Source organism: Bubalus kerabau, chromosome 1 (genome assembly GCF_029407905.1).
Source record: "Bubalus kerabau isolate K-KA32 ecotype Philippines breed swamp buffalo chromosome 1, PCC_UOA_SB_1v2, whole genome shotgun sequence".
In the NCBI taxonomy this organism is placed as follows: domain Eukaryota; kingdom Metazoa; phylum Chordata; class Mammalia; order Artiodactyla; family Bovidae; genus Bubalus; species Bubalus kerabau.
The window spans coordinates 38,205,653-38,224,402 of record NC_073624.1 but is presented as its reverse complement, the minus strand read 5'-3'; the positions used below and the strand labels follow the sequence as shown (position 1 = coordinate 38,224,402).

Genomic DNA, 18,750 nt, shown 5'->3' with positions numbered 1-18,750 from the left:
TGAGAGAAGATGACACATCCAGGTGTGTAAACCAACAAATAGGGATCCCACCAGCAAATGATTCCACACACATCATGAGTAAGAACTGGTACTATCTTATTTTAAAAGCAGAATTTCTGTTTGATGCCCATTTGATATTGTTCCTGGCTTATAAATAGGAAGTGTTAAAAAGAACCCACCTGCCAATGCAGGAGATGTAAGAGATACAGGCTCGATCCCTGAGTTAGGAAGATACAGTAGAGGAGGAAATGGCAACCCACTCCAGTATTCACACTTGGAAAATTCCGTGAACAAAGAAGCCTGGCAGGCTACAGTCGTGCATGCTAAGTTGCTTCAGTCATGTCTGACTCTTTGACACCCCATGGACTGCAGCCCATCAGGCTCCTCTGTCCATGGGATTCTCCAGGCAAGAACACTGGAGTGTGTTGCCATTTCCTCCTCCAGGGAATCTTCCCAACCCAGGGATCAAACCCATGTCTTTACCACTAGTGCCACCTAGGATGATGCAATCAATCAATGGAGTTGCAAAGAGTTGGATATGACTGAAATGACTAGCATGCATGCATCAAGCCCCTTCTATGAGCCACTTTGCAAAGTGCTATTTCATCTAACTTTCCCATGACTCTGTGAGGCAGTTATGTTTTTCTCCACTTTATAGATGAAGAAACAAAACTAAATGGTTTGTCCAAAGTCACACAGCCAGAAAGAAACAGTCAGATTCCTAACCCTAGGACTAGCAGTCTTAGGACTAAGGATAGTAAGTCCAGCTCAGAGCGTGTGCCCTAATTGTTACCCCTTTCTTTGGCACTCTACAAGCTGAACTAGCATTTTACAATTTAATCAACTATTTAAATTGCCTCCGAGTTGGTAAGAAGGAGCCCTTGTTTTCAGGTTTGAAATGGAATAGGCTGTCTGTTTTTATGTATAATTCAGTGTTGAATATGATTGAGCATATAATACTCGACATGTATCCCATTCTTTTAGGCCAAACTTGGGGCTTCCTAGATGACTCAGTGGTAAAGAATCTGCCTGGCAATGCAAAGAATCTGCCTGCCAATGCAGAAGCAGCAGGAGATGTGGGTTCGATCCCTGAGTCAGGAAGATCCTCTGGAGGAAGAAAAGGTAACCCATTGCAGTATTCTTGCTGGAATCCCATAGTTAGAGGAGCCTGGCAGGCTACAGTTCACGGGGTTGGAAAGAGTTGAACACAACTGAGCATGCATGTTACTTAACATTTATATGTATAAATGAAGATCAGCATTCCAAGTATCTTTTGCAAAAATTTTTTTCAATTCTCTTTGCCTGGAGAGAATTTACAACCTTGACTTTGACAATGGATGTAGCATACCAAAAGAACACTGGAACAAAGGAGTCAAAATTCATATTGGTGTTTGTCTACTCTAAACCCAGATTTTTGATGTAAACACTAAGTTGAGAGATTTTATGTAGGCTAGTTCATGTGCAACGTACCATCACTTTAAAACACATTCAAACACAGCGTTTTCAGAGATTATGAAAATTTTATTAACAAAGAAAATCTACATTATACACACCCTCTCAAAAACAACCACCTCAAACATGTAAGATACACTTTGTTTTGTACTCACTATACCCTCAACGCCAGAAGAACAAAACCGCAGCACCAAAGTACAGACCAATATTTTCAAAGGGACTAATTCTTTGAGATAATAAAATACTAGACAATTAGAAGAACCCATCACAGGCTCATTTCACAGGCTGAGCCACCGAGGCTTTCTCCAAATGAATGTTTCCACTGTGAGTCAATATATGTGGCCATCCGCACTTTGTAACACTACCCTGAATACATGTACATCTAAACACAGGATCGAGTTCCTTTGAGTACAGTGAGAATTGAGTCAGCAGGATTTATAGAAATGTATGGCTACACAGCAACAGTTGCAGTGACAGGAGCTAGAAAACGTAAAGGTATGCGTCATGATAGGATGTGATTGGTTTTTCAAGGCAACTTTTAAGTTCATTTTTGATAATCGTTAACTGATCCATCTCTGTCCCTTGGAATCTCCCTTGGTTATCCTCTATCCCACCCTTACTAAACAGACTTATAAACATAGTCCAGATATACTGCATGCCAGAGAGGAAGTACAAGAAGATGAACTGTATCCTGATGCCCTGGATTCAAATAGAAAACACACACACAACGTGTCTCGCTGTCAGAACACACTGATGCCTGCAGCTGAAAGGTCCCTCAAAAGAGATCTAATGGAGGTTTAACTCAAGGAGGGAAAAAACTTAGGCCTGTTACTTGACTACAGTTTCCAGGGCCTGGTGTAGCTATATTTTTAGGAATGGCTCCAAGGAGCTGCCTACACAAATTTGGATGGAGCGAGGGAGGCACAGATGGTGGTCACGTGAAAGCACAGACCGATCTCGGGTGGGCTTGGTTACAAAGTCTGCACATTTAGGCTGCTGTATTCCTCCTATTTCAAGTGCTGCCAAGTCCTGGCTGTTCCCCCTCTTTTCAAAGTCTTGATTCATTTAATTCCCCTGAAGGAGGTGGGAGAGGAGGAGGATTGCACAAATCTTACTGTTCCATGGTTTAGAAGAGACAGTCACCATCTTGGCTCCTTGTCAGATTTTAAATGTAACATTTTGCTAAGTGTAAAGCTCTGTATCTGTTCCTTTTCTGTTGCCATTACTGTAACTTCAATATTTGCAAAACACAACCTCAAAATACTTCAAGTTCAGCCCAAAGCAGTTTGTTATTCATGCAACACAATTCTCACATGTATCAATACACAGTGAGTTTGCAGCACAGAAATCTTCCCTTTCTTTCCTTTTAAATTTTTTTCATTTTATTTTTAATTCTTGAACTTAACTAATTTTTTTTTCTTTTTTTAGGGGTTTCAGAATGATTCAGTCATACAATTGCAAAATCCTCATTATATATACAACATATATGTGGTGTGTGCTCAGTCACTCAGTCGTGTCTGACTCTTTGTGACCCCATGGACTGTAGCTTGCCAGGCTCCTCTATCCATGGAATTCTCCAGGCAAGAATACCGGAGTGGGTTACCATTTTCTTCTCCAAAGAATCTTCCCAACCCCAGGATTGAACTTACGTCTCCTGTGTCTCCTGAACTGGCAAGCAGATTCTTTACCACTGAGCCACCTGGGAAGCCCTACATCATATATACATATATATGTCTCCTGATTATTATCAAGTTTATCATTATGTCAGTTCTTACAGGTTACATTATTTTAAAAAAAGGAAGCACATAACCTAGAGTTATTCTACCATTTGAAATACCCTGTGAGTTGCTTGTAAAGCATGGAGCACCTTAGTGTTGTGTAGGATTTAATTTTCTGATAGAAAAATTTGTAGTGTTTGCCATAAAAAAAAGTTTTTTAAGGTATTCAGAGTGTGCTTCTAAGGGTGCTTTATTCATAGTAATTAACATTAAAGCACTGGTTTCTTACTCTTTAAAAAAGAGCCCACAGAGTATCAGTCATTTTCTTTTGTAGGAAACTATTAAAATAAAAAGTGGACTCAGTTATTGGAATTTTTTAAAAACAGGGCACAAAGTATTTTTCAGGTTGTCACCAAGAGGCTTGGTGTTGTGTTGATTTAATTTTTGTGCATGATCAAACCTCTGCTCTCGAGTCATCCACTAAGCCCCCAAATGTGCATTTTTGGCCTGAGCTAGTATGTAGGAAGGTCATTTTTAAAGCAAGTCAATACATAAAAAGGTTTTAACATCTGTTAATCAAGTGTTTTATCTGGAGGGCATAAACTGTATTTATAATCCTCCAACTAACTTAATATTTCCTGTTTTTTTTTATATTTATAGTATGTAATCATTGACACTTCTGTCACAATCAATGGAATTATTCAAATGCCTTATAAAGCAATTATTTTTTAAGGGTAGGATTTAATTATTAGTAAAATATATCTATAGGCAATGTGGAGAAGGAAGCAAATTTAAGCTCAATTATTATCTTGAGTTTCTGCTTTCAACAGAGCAGCCTAATAAAGAAAGTTCTTGGTAACATTTATGCTACATGAATTTGCATCTGAGCTCCTTCCTTAAAACATTGTTATTGTTCCAAATTCAATGATAACAATAATTAGGGAGGAAAGTCTCCCACCATAGTGTACTTGTACTCTTAAGTCAGTCACTTCAAAACAAAACAAAACCGAAAACTACCCTCCAAGTCAATGGCCCAGTGTTCAAACAAGGACCTCAAAATATTAGTTTAAGGCTCTAGTCGACTGTGCATACAAATCAACAATAGGGTTACATATCAAATAGAGTTTCATGAATGGAACACATCAGCATTACCCAATCTTCCTCAAAAGAACTTAGCTGCCAAGAGAGAAACTTTATAAAACATCACAAATGTGCTATTTGTATAAACATTTCCCATTACAAATGCTCTTGTTTTTATTTAAATGAGTATTTTTAACCTGAGCTATTAATAAAAAAAAATTTTTTTCTCCCTTGTAAAGCTTGGCTTTCAGAAGGAAGAATCATTGAGCCTCTTCTCTTGTGAGTAATTTCTCTAATACCGATGGTGCTACTTAAGTACAGCCAGAGCTCATTAAATAGACTTCTGAGCATCATTATAATTAACAATTAGCTAGAAATGAGTTCTAATGATTTGTTTTAGATGACAGAATAGAAGCATAATGTAATTATTTTTAAGCCTTCTACATCAGGGAAGCCCCATTAAGAATATAGCTACCACCAACTTTCAATTATTGAGAAGCAGACAATCATCCAAAGCATTCACTAAATGATCTGCTTACAGACCCAAACTGAAGGAGCAGAGGAGAAAGGCCACCCCAGCCCAGGTGTTTGTAATTATTTAGCCTTTTTACAAAGTCTCTTCCTTTTCTACTCTGCTCTTTTAGGCTGTTTTTATGCCTTGGAGACATCTCTACCAAGGAAAATAGAACAGAGAGTCACCCTGGCTGTTCAGTTCTCCCCTAGGTCCTGCCTCCTGCCTTCCTCTGAAGTGTAGTGACAATCATGGCAGGAAGAGTGAGGGGCTGGAGGAAGATTCTAGAAAATTTAGCAAGTGGGCCTGAAACTGTCCTAATCAAGCTGGACTAACAGGAAAGAAGATTATATAAGTAATAGATACAAGAGTATTAAGAATAGACTCCAGACTCTAAAGGTAGATCTATACCTTTCTCTCTGTGTTCTGTGGGGTTTTTTTTTTTAACATCTCAAAGTCAATTTAGATCTTAAAAATTTATTTAAAAAAATACTATGGAAACTTGAAAAAATGCTCTTTTATTTCCTGAAAAATAGAAAAATATTCCTTTAGAATGGTGAATACTGATGATTGTCAAAAGTTTTTCTTCCTTCTCTTTCTCTTCTTTTGAAAAAAAAAAACCTCTCAGTCAGGCTGCTGTTTTCTCTTCCACCTTTGAGCAAGCATGTTAGACCTTTTGCTGCTGACCTTCGGAAGGTGTCCCGGAGCACATCCTGACACCCACATAAAAGACCTGGTACCTGTGTTTCCACATCACAAAGCAGGCCAACAAGCACACCAAGCCACAGACCAAGTTCAGAATCATCTGGATGAGCAGGAACAGTTTGAAAGTGCCAGTGATGCTGGAACAGTCGGTCACATCCCGGTACACAAAGGTCCTGCTGAGGGGCTCGGAGGAGGGCAGTTTGCACTGGCAGGAGTCGAACGCGGTTCTGCAGGTAAACTGTGCGAGCTGGGCATAGTGGTGAGCAGCGAACGCCACGGCCAGCACACAGACTGTCAGGCCAAGGGCACTCAGCACAAAGTACAAGAGCTGCAAGAAAGCAGAAGAAAGGCTTTCCAGTTACAGAGAATGCTGGATGACTACCGCCAAAGCTAATACAGAAGACTTCTTCTCTCCTAGGAAGCTCCCCCTCTCTCCTCAGAAACATGGTGCCCAAGATGTGACAACGGCTCCTTATGGACTGCTAGTGAGCCTTCCTGACACTCTGATGGTCTTTTCATTTGTCGTACAGATGGAGGGTGTTTTCATGAATCGAGCCAACAATTTGAGCTTAATCTGGGGATGTTTGTGTGTGGGTGTAGCAGGCAGCTTAGATGAATCCCAAACACAAGAGCCATCCCTGAAGGACAGACTGTATTTCTTTTGACCTTAATGATTGCTGATATAAAGACTGCAACAACACTAGAAGCCGGGAACAAGTTTCTGCAGTGTAAACACTGTGTTGGCCCAAACTGGCAATGATTGGTCAACTAGCAACATGTGTTAATAAAAAAACAAGAAACTATGTTCAGTGGCTTGTGTATGTGCTAAGTTACTTCAGTCGTGTCTGACTCTTTGCGACCCCATGGACTGTAGCCTGACAGACTCTTCTGTCCATGGGATTCTCCAGGCAAGAACACTGGAGTGGGTTGCCATTGCCTTCTCCAGGAGATCTGCCTGGCCCAGGGATCGAACCCGGGTCTCTTCCATCTCCTGCACTGGCAAGCGGGTTCTTTACCACTAGCATCCCCTGGGAAGCATGCTCAATGGAATGGTTGCCAAACTATGTCCAGGAATGCCAATATCCCCAGTCAGAAGTTGCTGGGAGAAAAAAATATATAGCTCCAGAAAGTAGGTTACTTAATGTTAGCTTCATCATCTGTAAGTCTCATCTCAAGACCACCTATAACCATGTAGTTTCTGAGCACAAAAATAAGCTGTAAATTGCCCCTTGGTCACCAAGGTTCTAAGCACCATTAGCCTGCGTGTTAGCCTTAGAATGGACAAGTCTGGTGAAAGTTCTAACTCTGCTACTAAAGAACCATGGAATCCCTGAACAACTCAGACATTTACCCTAAACCTGAAATATTTTGATCATGAAATTGTGAATGCTTGTTAATGTGACCGCTATATAAACCATTTTATAGAACAAGAAATCTTCTTGTGATTGGACTTCCCTACTGGAATCCTTCCTCTTGATGGTCCAGCCTACTGAGGATCTAGATAAGGAACAGAGTCCCCAGCTGTCGGCACTGGTGTGCTGAACTAAGTTCTTAGTGTAAGAGTTGCACACCTATAGTCAAAAGATGCTCATAGAGCAGTTCTGGTGAATGTAAACTCCTCAAAGGAAAATCAGGCACATCCAGTCCAGGTTCAGATTAAAGTTGATCTGAGGGAGGGGGAGGGAATCTCAAGAGGGAGGGGATATATATATATATATATATATATATATATATCTTTGAAAGTGTTAGTTGCTTAGTTGAGTCCGAATCTTTGGACTCTTTGTGACCCCATGGACTGTAGCCTGCCAGGCTCCTCTGTCCGTGGAATTTTCCAGGCAAGAGTGTGTATATATATATATATATATAATATAATATGGTATTATATATTGTATATATAGTATATATATTATGACTGATTTCCGTTGTATGGCAGAAACCAACACAACGCTGTAAAGCAATTATCCTCCAATTAAAAAATTGCTCTGAAAAGATTATGCCCTCCCCCCACGTCCAAGTAAATGCAACTCAAAATAAAAACATACATGTAAAATTATAAACTACATGCACATAAGTCTTACAGATTAGTGATTTTCCACACAGGGACAATTTCAAGTCTTAAATATAGAATACTTCAAAATTTATTTTTTCCTTCTTGAGTGTGATATGTGGTGTGGTGTGTGTGTGTGTGTGTGTGTGTGTGTGTGTGTGTTGGGGCTCTGTGCACGGATCTCATTTGCTTGGAAGCTTCACTGTAGACACAAAAAGAGAATGCTGCTGCTGCTAAGTCCCTTCAGTCGTGTCCAACTCTGTGCGACCCCAGAGATGGCAGCCCACCAGGTTCCCCTGTCCCTGGGATTCTCCAGGCAAGAACACTGGAGTGGGTTGCCATTTCCTTCTCCAAAGCGTGAAAGTGAAAAGTGAAAGTGAAGTCGCTCAGTCGTGTCCGACTCTTAGTGACCCCATGGACTGCAGCCTACCAGGCTCCTCCGTCCATGGGAGTTTCCAGGCAAGAGTACTGGAGTGGGGTGCCATTGCCTTCTCCCAAGAAGATAATAGACCCTGGTTAAAGCCACTTGGACTTCATGTGGCTGCAAGAGCAAAGAATGCAGGGGTTCTTCGGATCTGCTCAACAAAAACATCTTAAACACACACTCCCTTTTTCATTTTCAAATCATATGAAGGATTGTCACATATAACCCACGTTTCTTCACATGTGATGCAGTTTATGGAAACCTCTATCTCAGGGACATAACAAGGATAACCTATGCACAACATGTTTATTCTCTCTTGGAGGAAGGGAACCACAAACATACAAAGTGGCACTATCTTAATAAAAATTAAGAGGAACTATTTGATTTGTAATATTGAAAACACAGCCTTGGTTCTGCCTGTCCCCCAAATTTTCAGTGGGCATATTTTCTACAAAAATAGGCTAAAAAGTATGGATTTATTTTGTGGGCTCATTGAGGCAGAGTATCTGAAACATTTTGGGTTGTTTTTGAAATATTCAGGCTTGACAACTGACTTCAAACCCTTGATGCCAAGGACCAGACTAAATTGTGCTGGCCACGTGGTACATGCCTGCTGCTGGAAGCGCGTCTCCAGTGCAGACGCAGGGGACTGGGAACAAATTGCTCTGGGAACATGGATACAGCAGAGACTCTACCAGCAGAGAAGGCTTAAAGTAAAGGGATAATTTCCCACCGGAGAGTCATCTGCTTCTTTAGAAAGGCCCCAACTAGAGTATTCTTTATACATTTTAATGTCATCAATGGATGGCACTATGAAAGTCTTGTCATAACACCCTCCACACACACACTCACATATATATCCTTAGAGAATTTCTAGAGCACCCACTGATGCATTATCTTGAAACAATGACAATAATCCCTTATTCTTGGTCTGTAAATTAGTCAAACTGTTGCAAAAAAATTTTTTTTTCTCATAACCATTATGAAAATCCATCTGCTGAAATGAGAGTTTTGTCTCTTTTTAAAAGAGAACTTTTTGGCCTAAAGATCAAAAGACTTGCCAAGACATTTACCAAGCACACAGCAGGGCTGGATGAGGATTACATGCATGTGCTGGAGAGCCAGACAGCCTGGGTTAGAATCCTGGTTCTCCCCCCTTAACTATGAACCTTGGGCAAATTAATCAATCCCATGTGTCCCTCTGTTTCTTCATCTAACACTGGCTTCACAGCATTACTCTCAGGATCCAAAGAGTTGATATATGTACAGGGCTTAGAACAGTGGCTGGTACGCAGTAGCACTATTTAAGTATGTGTGAAATAAACACATTAGTAGACATGGAAAGAGCTGCCTATTCTCAGGACTTTTAGGATATCAATCTTTGTCTCCTATGTCAGGTGAGAGTAACAAAACATACTTGGCTTGTATAAAAGATGTAAATATTTACACAAATACGGAGAGATTACTCAGTTTTAACCGAGTATCTTAAATATGCTAAAAGCCTCAAGAGCGCCAATGAAAGCCATACCCCTCCGCTCCTTTAAAAATACGAATACATTTTCATTGGTGCACTAGCTCACACATGGTGATTCTGCTTCTCCCACTGCAGAAAAGCATCGGGCCAAGTAAACAAGAGTGAGCCACAGCATCAAATTTCTTCTCCATTTCAAGACATAAATATAGACTTGATCGGCCAAAGCCTATGGGCCACTTCTGCAGCGCTATAGCATTTTTCCTTCGCGGCTTTCAACTCAGCCGATAGCAATAAGCCTCTGGGTCAGAATCTGTAATTTAAAATCAAGTGGCTGGTTTTACCTACAAGGCACAAATAAACTATCAATGAAAGTGTTTACGATGACCTTGGGAATGCCAGCAAATATATCTTGCTAGCAGCGCGGCTCCGGCCTCATCTGTCTTGCGGGTGACACGCCGGCGGCCGGCGCAGGACAACGGGCGGAGGCGGGCGCCCCCTGCACTTATGTAACCGCGGCCCCGCGCTCGCCGCCTCTAATTGGTACCCGGCCGCCGCTTCAGCGTTCAGTTACTTCGTGAGGAGGGCGGTTTGGCTTCAATTTAATTATCTTCCCAGTGGCAGGCAGGGTAAGACCCCTCTGCTCCTCGATGGGCAGGGGGAAGCGGCGGCAGCCCGGGGGCCCCCCGGAGGGCGGTGGGTACCGGACCATTGCGCCTCCAATACCGGGAATGTGACTCCCGATTGTTTCCGCAAGCACATGAACCGGACACGATTCTGAAAACCATCAAGGTGAGCCCCGAGAAAATAGAGCCACGAGAATAGGCAGGAGGCCCAATCCGCGGCCAGATGGCCCCCCCAAGCTCAGGTGCAGAGTCCAGGGAGAAGAATGGAAGGATGCTTACAGGGCCTGCCAAAGGGCCGCCGGAAAGATTGTGCTAGCTTGAGATGAAAGGACAAGCTGCCGTGGCTATTTCTGTAAGGAAAAGGGGAGGTGTGTGTGTGTGTGTGTGTTTCTGTAAGGGAAAGGGGAGGTGTGTGTGTGTGTGTGTGTGTGCGCGCGCGCACGCTCACTAGCACAGGCTGCAGTGAGGCGATGTCATCACCCTCGGAGGATGGCTTGTGCTGGCCATCTGGGCGTTCAACACAAGGAAATTCTCTCCAAAGTGTGGCCAGGATATCAAGCACTAAAATGGTTTTGCTAGTAAGAAACACCACAGGAAGGTGCGTTTCATCCCCTCTCCTTTAAACGATGTGAGAAGCGCAAGGGTAGAGTGGCTGTAGACTTTGGAAAACCCGGAGATTGACTGAAGCTCATTTTCGACCTGAAGATAATACAGCCGGCACCTTAGAGAGCTGGAAACTAGCATCACGAAAGGTCACATTCAGGAGAAGAGAAAGTGTTTCTGTATTTGTCAATGTATGTCACAGGTGGAAAAAAAAAGATAGCTAATGAGATCTTCCTAGTGGGGACTTCTCAAGCTGGCTGACATTAGCAATGCCTTTTTAATTTTGTTTATTTGTCCTTACTCCTTAAGTGAAGACGTTTAGGCTTTAGGGGCCTCTGTGAAGATGATACTGTCTCCTGGGATCATGGGGGAGACAGAGAGGGAGATGAGGGCGTTTCATAGAAATTGATGAGCGCTTTTAACCTGATGAATGAAGTTCACATGGTTTAACATATCATTTCTTACTAGGCTTTCTGGCTTTGAAAAAAACCCATTACTAAGCCTTGCAGTTTATTCAGACTTCTACTCAAAAAGTAAACAGGGATGATGTCTGCTTAGTCTGGCCTTCTTTAAGGAACACCCTCAGACAGAAAAAGTAAAATTTCCAAGTGAGGCATATCCACAAAAATTCTAACTCTTTCAATTTTTAAAATAGCATCCATTCAATTTTTAAATTAGAAAAGTTACATCTAACTATTGGAGAACACCTCAAAATTGAATAGAAAAACCTTCCAGAATGTATCTATAATCCCACCACTCAGAGAAACTATTTTTTTCTTCTCTGTACATAAGAGCTATTTTTTTATTTTTGTACGATCATGCCATATATTTTGTGTAGCCAGTTTTTTTGTGAGTCAAAATAATTTGAATATTTCTTCACTAGTTACTCTTTTACAGTGACTTAAATATGTATACATAGATATACATATCAGCACATTGTTTTTTATGTCAATATACTGACATCTTATTTTCTTCATTTTTGTAATTTCCAAATGATATAGTTAACTTACTCTTATGCCCTATGCTTTCTTATTTTAGTGAACTAAAGAGTATCCAGTCCAGGTTCGATGCACGATACTGGATGCTTGGGGCTGGTGCACTGGACGACCCAGAGGGATGGTATGGGGAGGGAGGAGGGAGGAGGGTTCAGGATGGGGAACACATGTATACCTGTGGCGGACTCATTTTGATATTTGGCAAAACTAATACAATTATGTAAAGTTTAAAAATAAAATAAAATTAAAAAAAAAGAAACAAACAACAAAAAAAGAGTATCCAGTTTTTGTGTGTTTTCTTGTAGAAGAAAAATAAACAATGTGAGTGGATACACACCCCCCCCCCAAAAAAAAAAAAAAAAAAACCACCACCAACATTACAGAAAGCTTTTTGTTCTCTGCTGCAGGAGTTGAAAGAGAATGTACGAATTGAATTTCTACTAACTCTGATGGCTGAGTGGGGTGTTTATCTCCCTAAACTCTGAAAGGGTGTGTCTGTGTTTCCCTTTAGAGCAGATTCTACTGTGCAGTGAAAATGCTGTGTACTTGAATTGGCTCCAACCAAACGCACCATCTCTAACAGGAAAAAGACACACACAGGAAAGACACACACTTGCTACACCAAGCATATCCCAATCTCCCACCTTTGCCCTCAGACTCTTGGCACAGATCATTTGGGTGCACCCAATATACTTTTCTCTGCCTCAGTGATCCCACCTACAAGGGGAAATGCACTTAGACTGCTTTGTTATTAAAGCATTCTAAAAAAAAAAAACCCAAATAGGAAAGTGGGCACTGATCTAAGACACCTTTTTCTTAGCCAAGTGTTTTGTTGAACTGACAAATTTTCGATATTCCTTTTAAGGGCATTGGAGGACAGACTTCATATGCTCCGTGCAAATCCAGTTCATGGAAATTAAGACTTACCAAAAAAAAAGACTGCATTACCTCTGGGGGCTGGATGAATGCCCTCCTAAAACATTTTTTTGCCTGCCTAAAAATCCAATTTCTAGAATAATCAGATATCCAACCCCTTAAAAAGTCCTCCTTGATTTTGTACTCATGTTTCTTTGTATGTGACGATAAAAGAGAAAGAAAAATGACAACTTACTTTCATGGCAAACTGGATACATGTCCGTTCATCAACTTGATAGGAGACACAAAGCATAAACAAACCGAGATAGGCCACTAAGCAGACCTGCAAGCAAGAACAAGGATGAAAGGATGTTATCCGGGCAAGCTTTCCAATGACATCAATCTCTGTGTCTTTCACCAGTAACATCCTTGTTATCAAGGTGTTCGTTTCATTTGCTTATCTTTATGGGATATTTTTCCTCAGCTTGTGGAACAGAGTTTTAAAAATAGGAAAGTCAATTTATTTCAATTTAGCCAGTATTTATTAAGTCCTTTTGATGTGCCAGGTGCTATGCAAGGTCCTTCAGTGCATACGATGATGAACAAAACTTCCTCAACCTCAGTAACTGTATAGTCCAGGCCAAGCCACAATAAGTGCACACACTATTCTAAGGCAGGGCATTCTGTGTCAAATGCTATTCAGAGAAGTACAAAAAGAGGAAAAAAAACAACATTGAGTTGGGCAATTAAAAAAGCCTTTGCTAAAGAGGTGGATTTGAAATGGTTCTTGAAAGGGATGGTGATCATAGTAATGATCACTAACAGTCACTGGATACTTTGTGGCTGGGGCTCTTCTAAGTTTCCTGTGGATTTCTTCATGAAATTAGGACAAAACCCTATGAAGTAGGTGCTATTATGATCCCTGTATTATAAATGAGGAAACAGAAGCACAAAGCTAGAAAATGCTGGAACCAGCCCTTAAATCAGGTAGCTTGGGTGAATCAGTATGGGCAACAGCACAGACACAGGAGTGTGTGTGGAAAGAAGGGTAAACATGTATCCACTGTGGAAATAACAAAATATAGAGCAGGAAAGGTAGGGGGGAAATCTGGGGAGGTAGAACTGATTTAGCAAAGAGTGGGGCTCCCTTGAGCACTTTTGATCAGGGGGATGACATTTTTCAAGACATGTTTCAGGAAAATGAGCAGTGGGTGTTGGGTGGTTTGGTGGTGAAAACATCAGAATCTTGTTTTACTCATCTAAAAGCAGGATTAATCCATCCAGTGAGCCAGAGCTCAGAGGGTGGTGGACAGCGGCAGAGAAAGAGGTGAGAGGAAAGGTGAAGTAAAAGTAAAATCTATACATCTTGACTATTGTGTGATTGATGGGTGGACAGTGGAATAGGAGAAATAGAAAGCTATCTTCAAGCTCTTGAGTGTCAGTGACGGAAAAAGCGGGGCTGCACCTGACAGAAAGAAGGCTGCAAGAGGCATGGCAGCTTATAAAACATAATCTATGTTTAAAACAATTTTTAAAATCAAAGCACAGTTAATTTATAATGTTGTGTTAGCTTCAGGTGTACAACAAGGTGATTCAGATACACACACACACACACAGGCATATATATATATTTCTTTTTTAGGTTCTTTTCTATTATAGGTTATTATAAGATATTGAATATAGTTCTTTGTGCTATACAGTTGGTCCTTGTTGTTTACCTATTTTATATATAGTGTTTATCTGCTAATCCCAAACTCCTAATTTATCTCCCTCCTCAGACAGTAAAGAATCTGCCTGCAATGCGGGAGACCCAGGTGCAATCCCTGGGTCAGGAAGATCCCCTGGAGAAGGAAATGGCAATCCACTCCAGGATTCTTGCCTGGAAAATCCCATGGGCAAAGAAACCTGGCAGGCTACCATTCATGGGGTCACAAAGAGTCGGACATGACTGAGCAAGTAACTTTCACTATATATATATATATTTTTTTTTTAAGGTTCTTTTCCATTATAGGTTATTACAAGACACTGTATATAGTTCCCTGTGCTATACAGTAGGTCTTTGTTGTTTATCTATTTTATTTATAGTAGTTTGTATCTGCTATGTTTATCTATTTTATATATAGTAGGAAATGGCAACCCACTCCAGTATTCTTGCCTGGAGAATCCCAGGGATGGCAGAGCCTGGGGGCCTGCCGTCTACGGGGTTGCACAGAGTCAGACACGACTGAAGCGACTTAGCAGCAGCAGCAGTTTGTATCTGCTAATCTCAAACTCCAAATGTATCTCCCCCTCCACCCCCACTATCCCCTCTGGTAACTATAAGTTTGTTTCCTATGTCTGTGAATATATTTCTGATTTGTAAATAAGGTCATTTATATCATTTCTAAAGAGCCCATATATAAGTGATATCATATGATATTTTGCTTTTTCTGACTTCACTTAATGTGGTAATCTCCAGGTCCATCCATTTGTTGCAAATGGCATTATTTAATTCGTTTCTATGGCTGAATATGTTCTGGAGAAGAGACTAATTTGAAAAGGTATGAACTCCAGAGTTCATGGCAGCACTATTTACAGTGGCCAAGACATGGAAGCAACCTTAGTGTCCATCAACAGATGAATGCATAAAGCAGACGTGGCACAGTAAACACGTGTGTGGATAGTGCTCAGTTGTGTCTGACTCCACGAACCAGCAGGCTCCACTGTCCATGTAATTTTCCAGGCAAGAAGACTAGAGTGGGTTGCCATTTCCTACTCCAGGGGCTCTTCCCAATCCAGGGATCGAAACCACATCTCTTGTGTCTCCTGCATTGGCAGCAGATTCTTTACCACTGTGCCACCTGAGCTTCCTGACATAAAACATACTCGATCTGATTTCCTTTTTAGTGCATTAGTTTCTTAAACTCTGATTTACAGTTTCTAATCAAAGCATACCTATTCACATTTCAACTTTGGAAACCTTAAAATGTTGCTAAGTTCTACTTTAGGATGGAAAACATAAGCAACCAAACTGCGTTTTCCAATAAGCACAGTTTTCCTAGAGACAAAGTTGGAAGTGTGGCTGAGAGTCGCCCAGCAAGTCAACGAATGGCTGGTTTGGTGGTATCATAACTCCTACCCCCCAGGGCCAGCTTTGAACCTTGGACCATCTCTGCTAGAGCAGTAGATCTATTTATTTACAAAGCCCACATAGCATTTTAAGGTAGCACCTCTATTCCATTCTCCCTTTGATTACAAAATCAGTAAGTATCTTGTGCCCTCACAGGTTCCCAAGTTGAGAGTTGGTCAGGTTTCCACTGGGCTGTGAAGCCAAAGCCAAGCCTTCTTTGAGTGCAAGCTGTTTTCAGGGTTTTCTGCCATTAGAACAGGCTGATGGTTAAAGAACATAGATGACATTTCTGGTGGAGAGCCAGAGTGTGGGTTGGAGAGGTTTGGGTAGAAAATACAGCAGATAGAACCCAGAAAGGCAGCTTTTCAGCAGAGCATTGACAAATGTGCAGGTAATGATACAGAAATTATTTGTGTAGTCCACAATGTGGCTGTATTTTCAAGTGAGGCATGAAGTTCTTTTTCAAAGTTTGTTTTAAAAATATATCTAGAGAGGGGGATTCAAGAGAGAGGGAACATATGTACATGTATGGCTAATTCATGTTGATGTATGGCAGAAATCAAACCAATATTATAAAGCAATTATCCTTCCATTAAAAATAAATAAACTTTTAAAATATATAAATATATCTAATTGAAGTGTAAATTTGATAAGGCCTACTGAGCGACCTCACTTTCACTTTTCACTTTCATGCATTGGGGAAGGAAATGGCAACCCACTCCAGTGTTCTTGCCTGGAGAATCCCAGGGACGGGGGAGCCTGGTGGGCTGCCGTCTCCGGGGTTGCACAGAGTTGGACACGACTGAAGCAACTTAGCAGCAGCAGCAGCAGCAGCATAGGGGCTTACTATGTATTTTTCAAATTAAGAATCTACAGAACTGAAACAATGGAAGAAAGACCTTTTTTTGTTTATTGGCCACAAGCCCAATGGAGACTTTTAAACTTGCTTCCGTGGGGACTGTCAGACCCTAAGCACGTGTCTGGGGTCCTTTGTTAACATCTGTCCACAGGTGCACAGAGTCAGGCTCTCTTCCACGTGACTGCTTTTGTCCCTAGCGGCTGCTGGGAAGTTGGCAACTGCCAAGACTCTCCCCTTTGTCTTTAGGAGAGACACGTTCCAACAATCAAGCCTAAATGACCAGTATCTTAAAAATCTAACTCTGCCTTCCTTGCACAATTTTTTTGACTTCAGTAATATCTACTTCTGTGAAGCCTTAATTTAGCTTGTTTCCAGCAAGAAGTAGCACAGAAACATATACTCTTACTCTAGAGTAATTCATTTAGTCATTAGATAGAATTTTTTTTTTTTTTTTTTTTTTGAGGCCAGACTTTTTTCAACATCTCCAGGAACTGAGTGATAAGAAAAAGTTTCAGCCTTCAAGGAGCTCTCAGTCCAGTGGGGATGAGAGTGAAGTTACAATACCATGTAAGTACTAGACTGTGTCTGCTGTAATACATGGAAGGGGTGATTAATCTGAAGGTAACTTGAAGACACTTCCTGGAAGATGGATTTTAAAAGGTAAGCAGAAATCAAGCAGAAGGATGTGAGGAAGAGTAGAGAGAGTACTAGCAGGTACAAAAGCATGGAGAAATGCCCAGTAAACATCCTTTCCCGTAGTTCCGGTGCAGAGGATGGAAGAAGAAAATGCAAAAGATGAGCTTGCAGAGATGGACAGGAAGTAGGTCACAAAGGACTCATTCCAGTCTAGGACATTTGAAGCAAAGGAGTTATGTGATTGCCTTTGCCTTTTAGAATGGTCTTTCTGGTTGTGAAGAATGGATTAGGGGAGGAAGACCAGCTAGAAAGTTGTTCTTATCTACAGAGAAATGGAGCATGCCTGAGCTCAGGTAACTGAGAGAAAGGAGGTGTGTCTGAGTGATGTGAAGGAAGCAGATCTAAGGCTCTGAGAACTAATTAGATGTGAGGGCTGAAGGAGAGGGAGGGATCCGTGCGATGCTCAGTTACTGCCATGAGGTGCCAGGTGGATGGAGTTCACATTTAATAAGTCACGTTTAATAAGAGGAAAAGCAGAATAGGAACTGAAACCAGTGAAGCCCACATGAACTCAAAGGTCAGTCACATGGGCCTAGAACTCAGGAAAGAGGTCTGAGCTGAAGATAAGCCCTTGAGGCAATGGAAACCATCAGAAATGCTGTTTCACCCAGAGACAGTCTAGGGAAAACAAAAAAGAGCCAAAGAAGTTACCCAGTTATGAAGAATCTTTGGATAGTTTGAACAGAAAGCACCTCAAATACACTTCTTATAACTTTGGTTGTACCCCATGACATGTCTAAATACTATGAAAATGATAATCCTGTATACCTGTGGCGGATTCGTTTTGATGTTTGGCAAAACTAATACAGTGTTTGAGGTTTAAAAATAAAATAAAATTAAAAAAAATGATAATCCTTTTGGATTTTTGAAAGTTTCAGCTTCTATGTCCTGCTGTTGCTGCTGCTGCTGCTAAGTCACTTCAGTCGTGTCCGACTCTGTGTGACCCCATAGACGGAAGCCCACCAGGCTCCCCCGTCCCTGGGATTCTCCAGGCAAGACTACTGGAGTGGGTTGCCATTTCCTTCTCCAATGCATGAAAGTGAAAAGTGAAAGTGAAGTCGCTCAGTTGTGTCCAACTCTTAGCGACCCCATGGACTGCAGCCCACCAGGCTTCTCCATCCATGGGATTTTCCAGGCAAGAGTACTGGAGTGGGGTGCCATTGCCTTCTCTGGCTTCTATGTCCTAGTATAGGTTATTTGCTATAAAGCCTGGATCAATCCAACATATTTTAACTTCTTGGCTCAACTGGCTCTGGAAGGAGAGTGAGGGAGTTCATTTTCTCACCTACAGCTTTGCATATTAGAACAATACTTTTTTTTAATGTTTGTCCAAATTGTTTTAGATAAATGTTAAAACAAACTATTATAGATACAATTAAAAGCATTATTACCCTCCCAGTCCCAAAGATGAACACTATCCTGAGGTTGATCTGCAACTTTCCTAATAATTTTTCCCATTACCCTTAATTACATACATCTCCATAACAAAACACAGAATCATATTATTTCTTATATTTGTGTAAGTATTACCATACTACAGTATGCTTTTGTAACTTGCTTTTATTCATTTTTAATTTAAGGATAATTGCTTCACAGTAT

At 41.1% G+C, this 18,750-nt stretch overlaps 1 protein-coding gene across 2 annotated transcripts in view; it reads right to left on the bottom strand.

Annotated features, from left to right (window-relative positions):
• Positions 1-5,371: 5,371 nt before the first annotated feature.
• SSPN (sarcospan) overlaps positions 5,372-18,750 on the bottom strand; it is a 42,813-nt gene continuing 29,434 nt past the window's right edge. For both annotated transcript variants that reach the window (XM_055572384.1, XM_055572392.1), the window contains exons 2-3: positions 12,744-12,830; positions 5,372-5,794 (exon numbers count right to left, since the gene is read on the bottom strand). In XM_055572384.1, the coding sequence (XP_055428359.1) occupies positions 5,429-5,794; positions 12,744-12,830 (453 nt within the window). In that variant the 3' untranslated portion in view covers positions 5,372-5,428. The remainder of the gene's footprint in view (positions 5,795-12,743; positions 12,831-18,750) is intronic.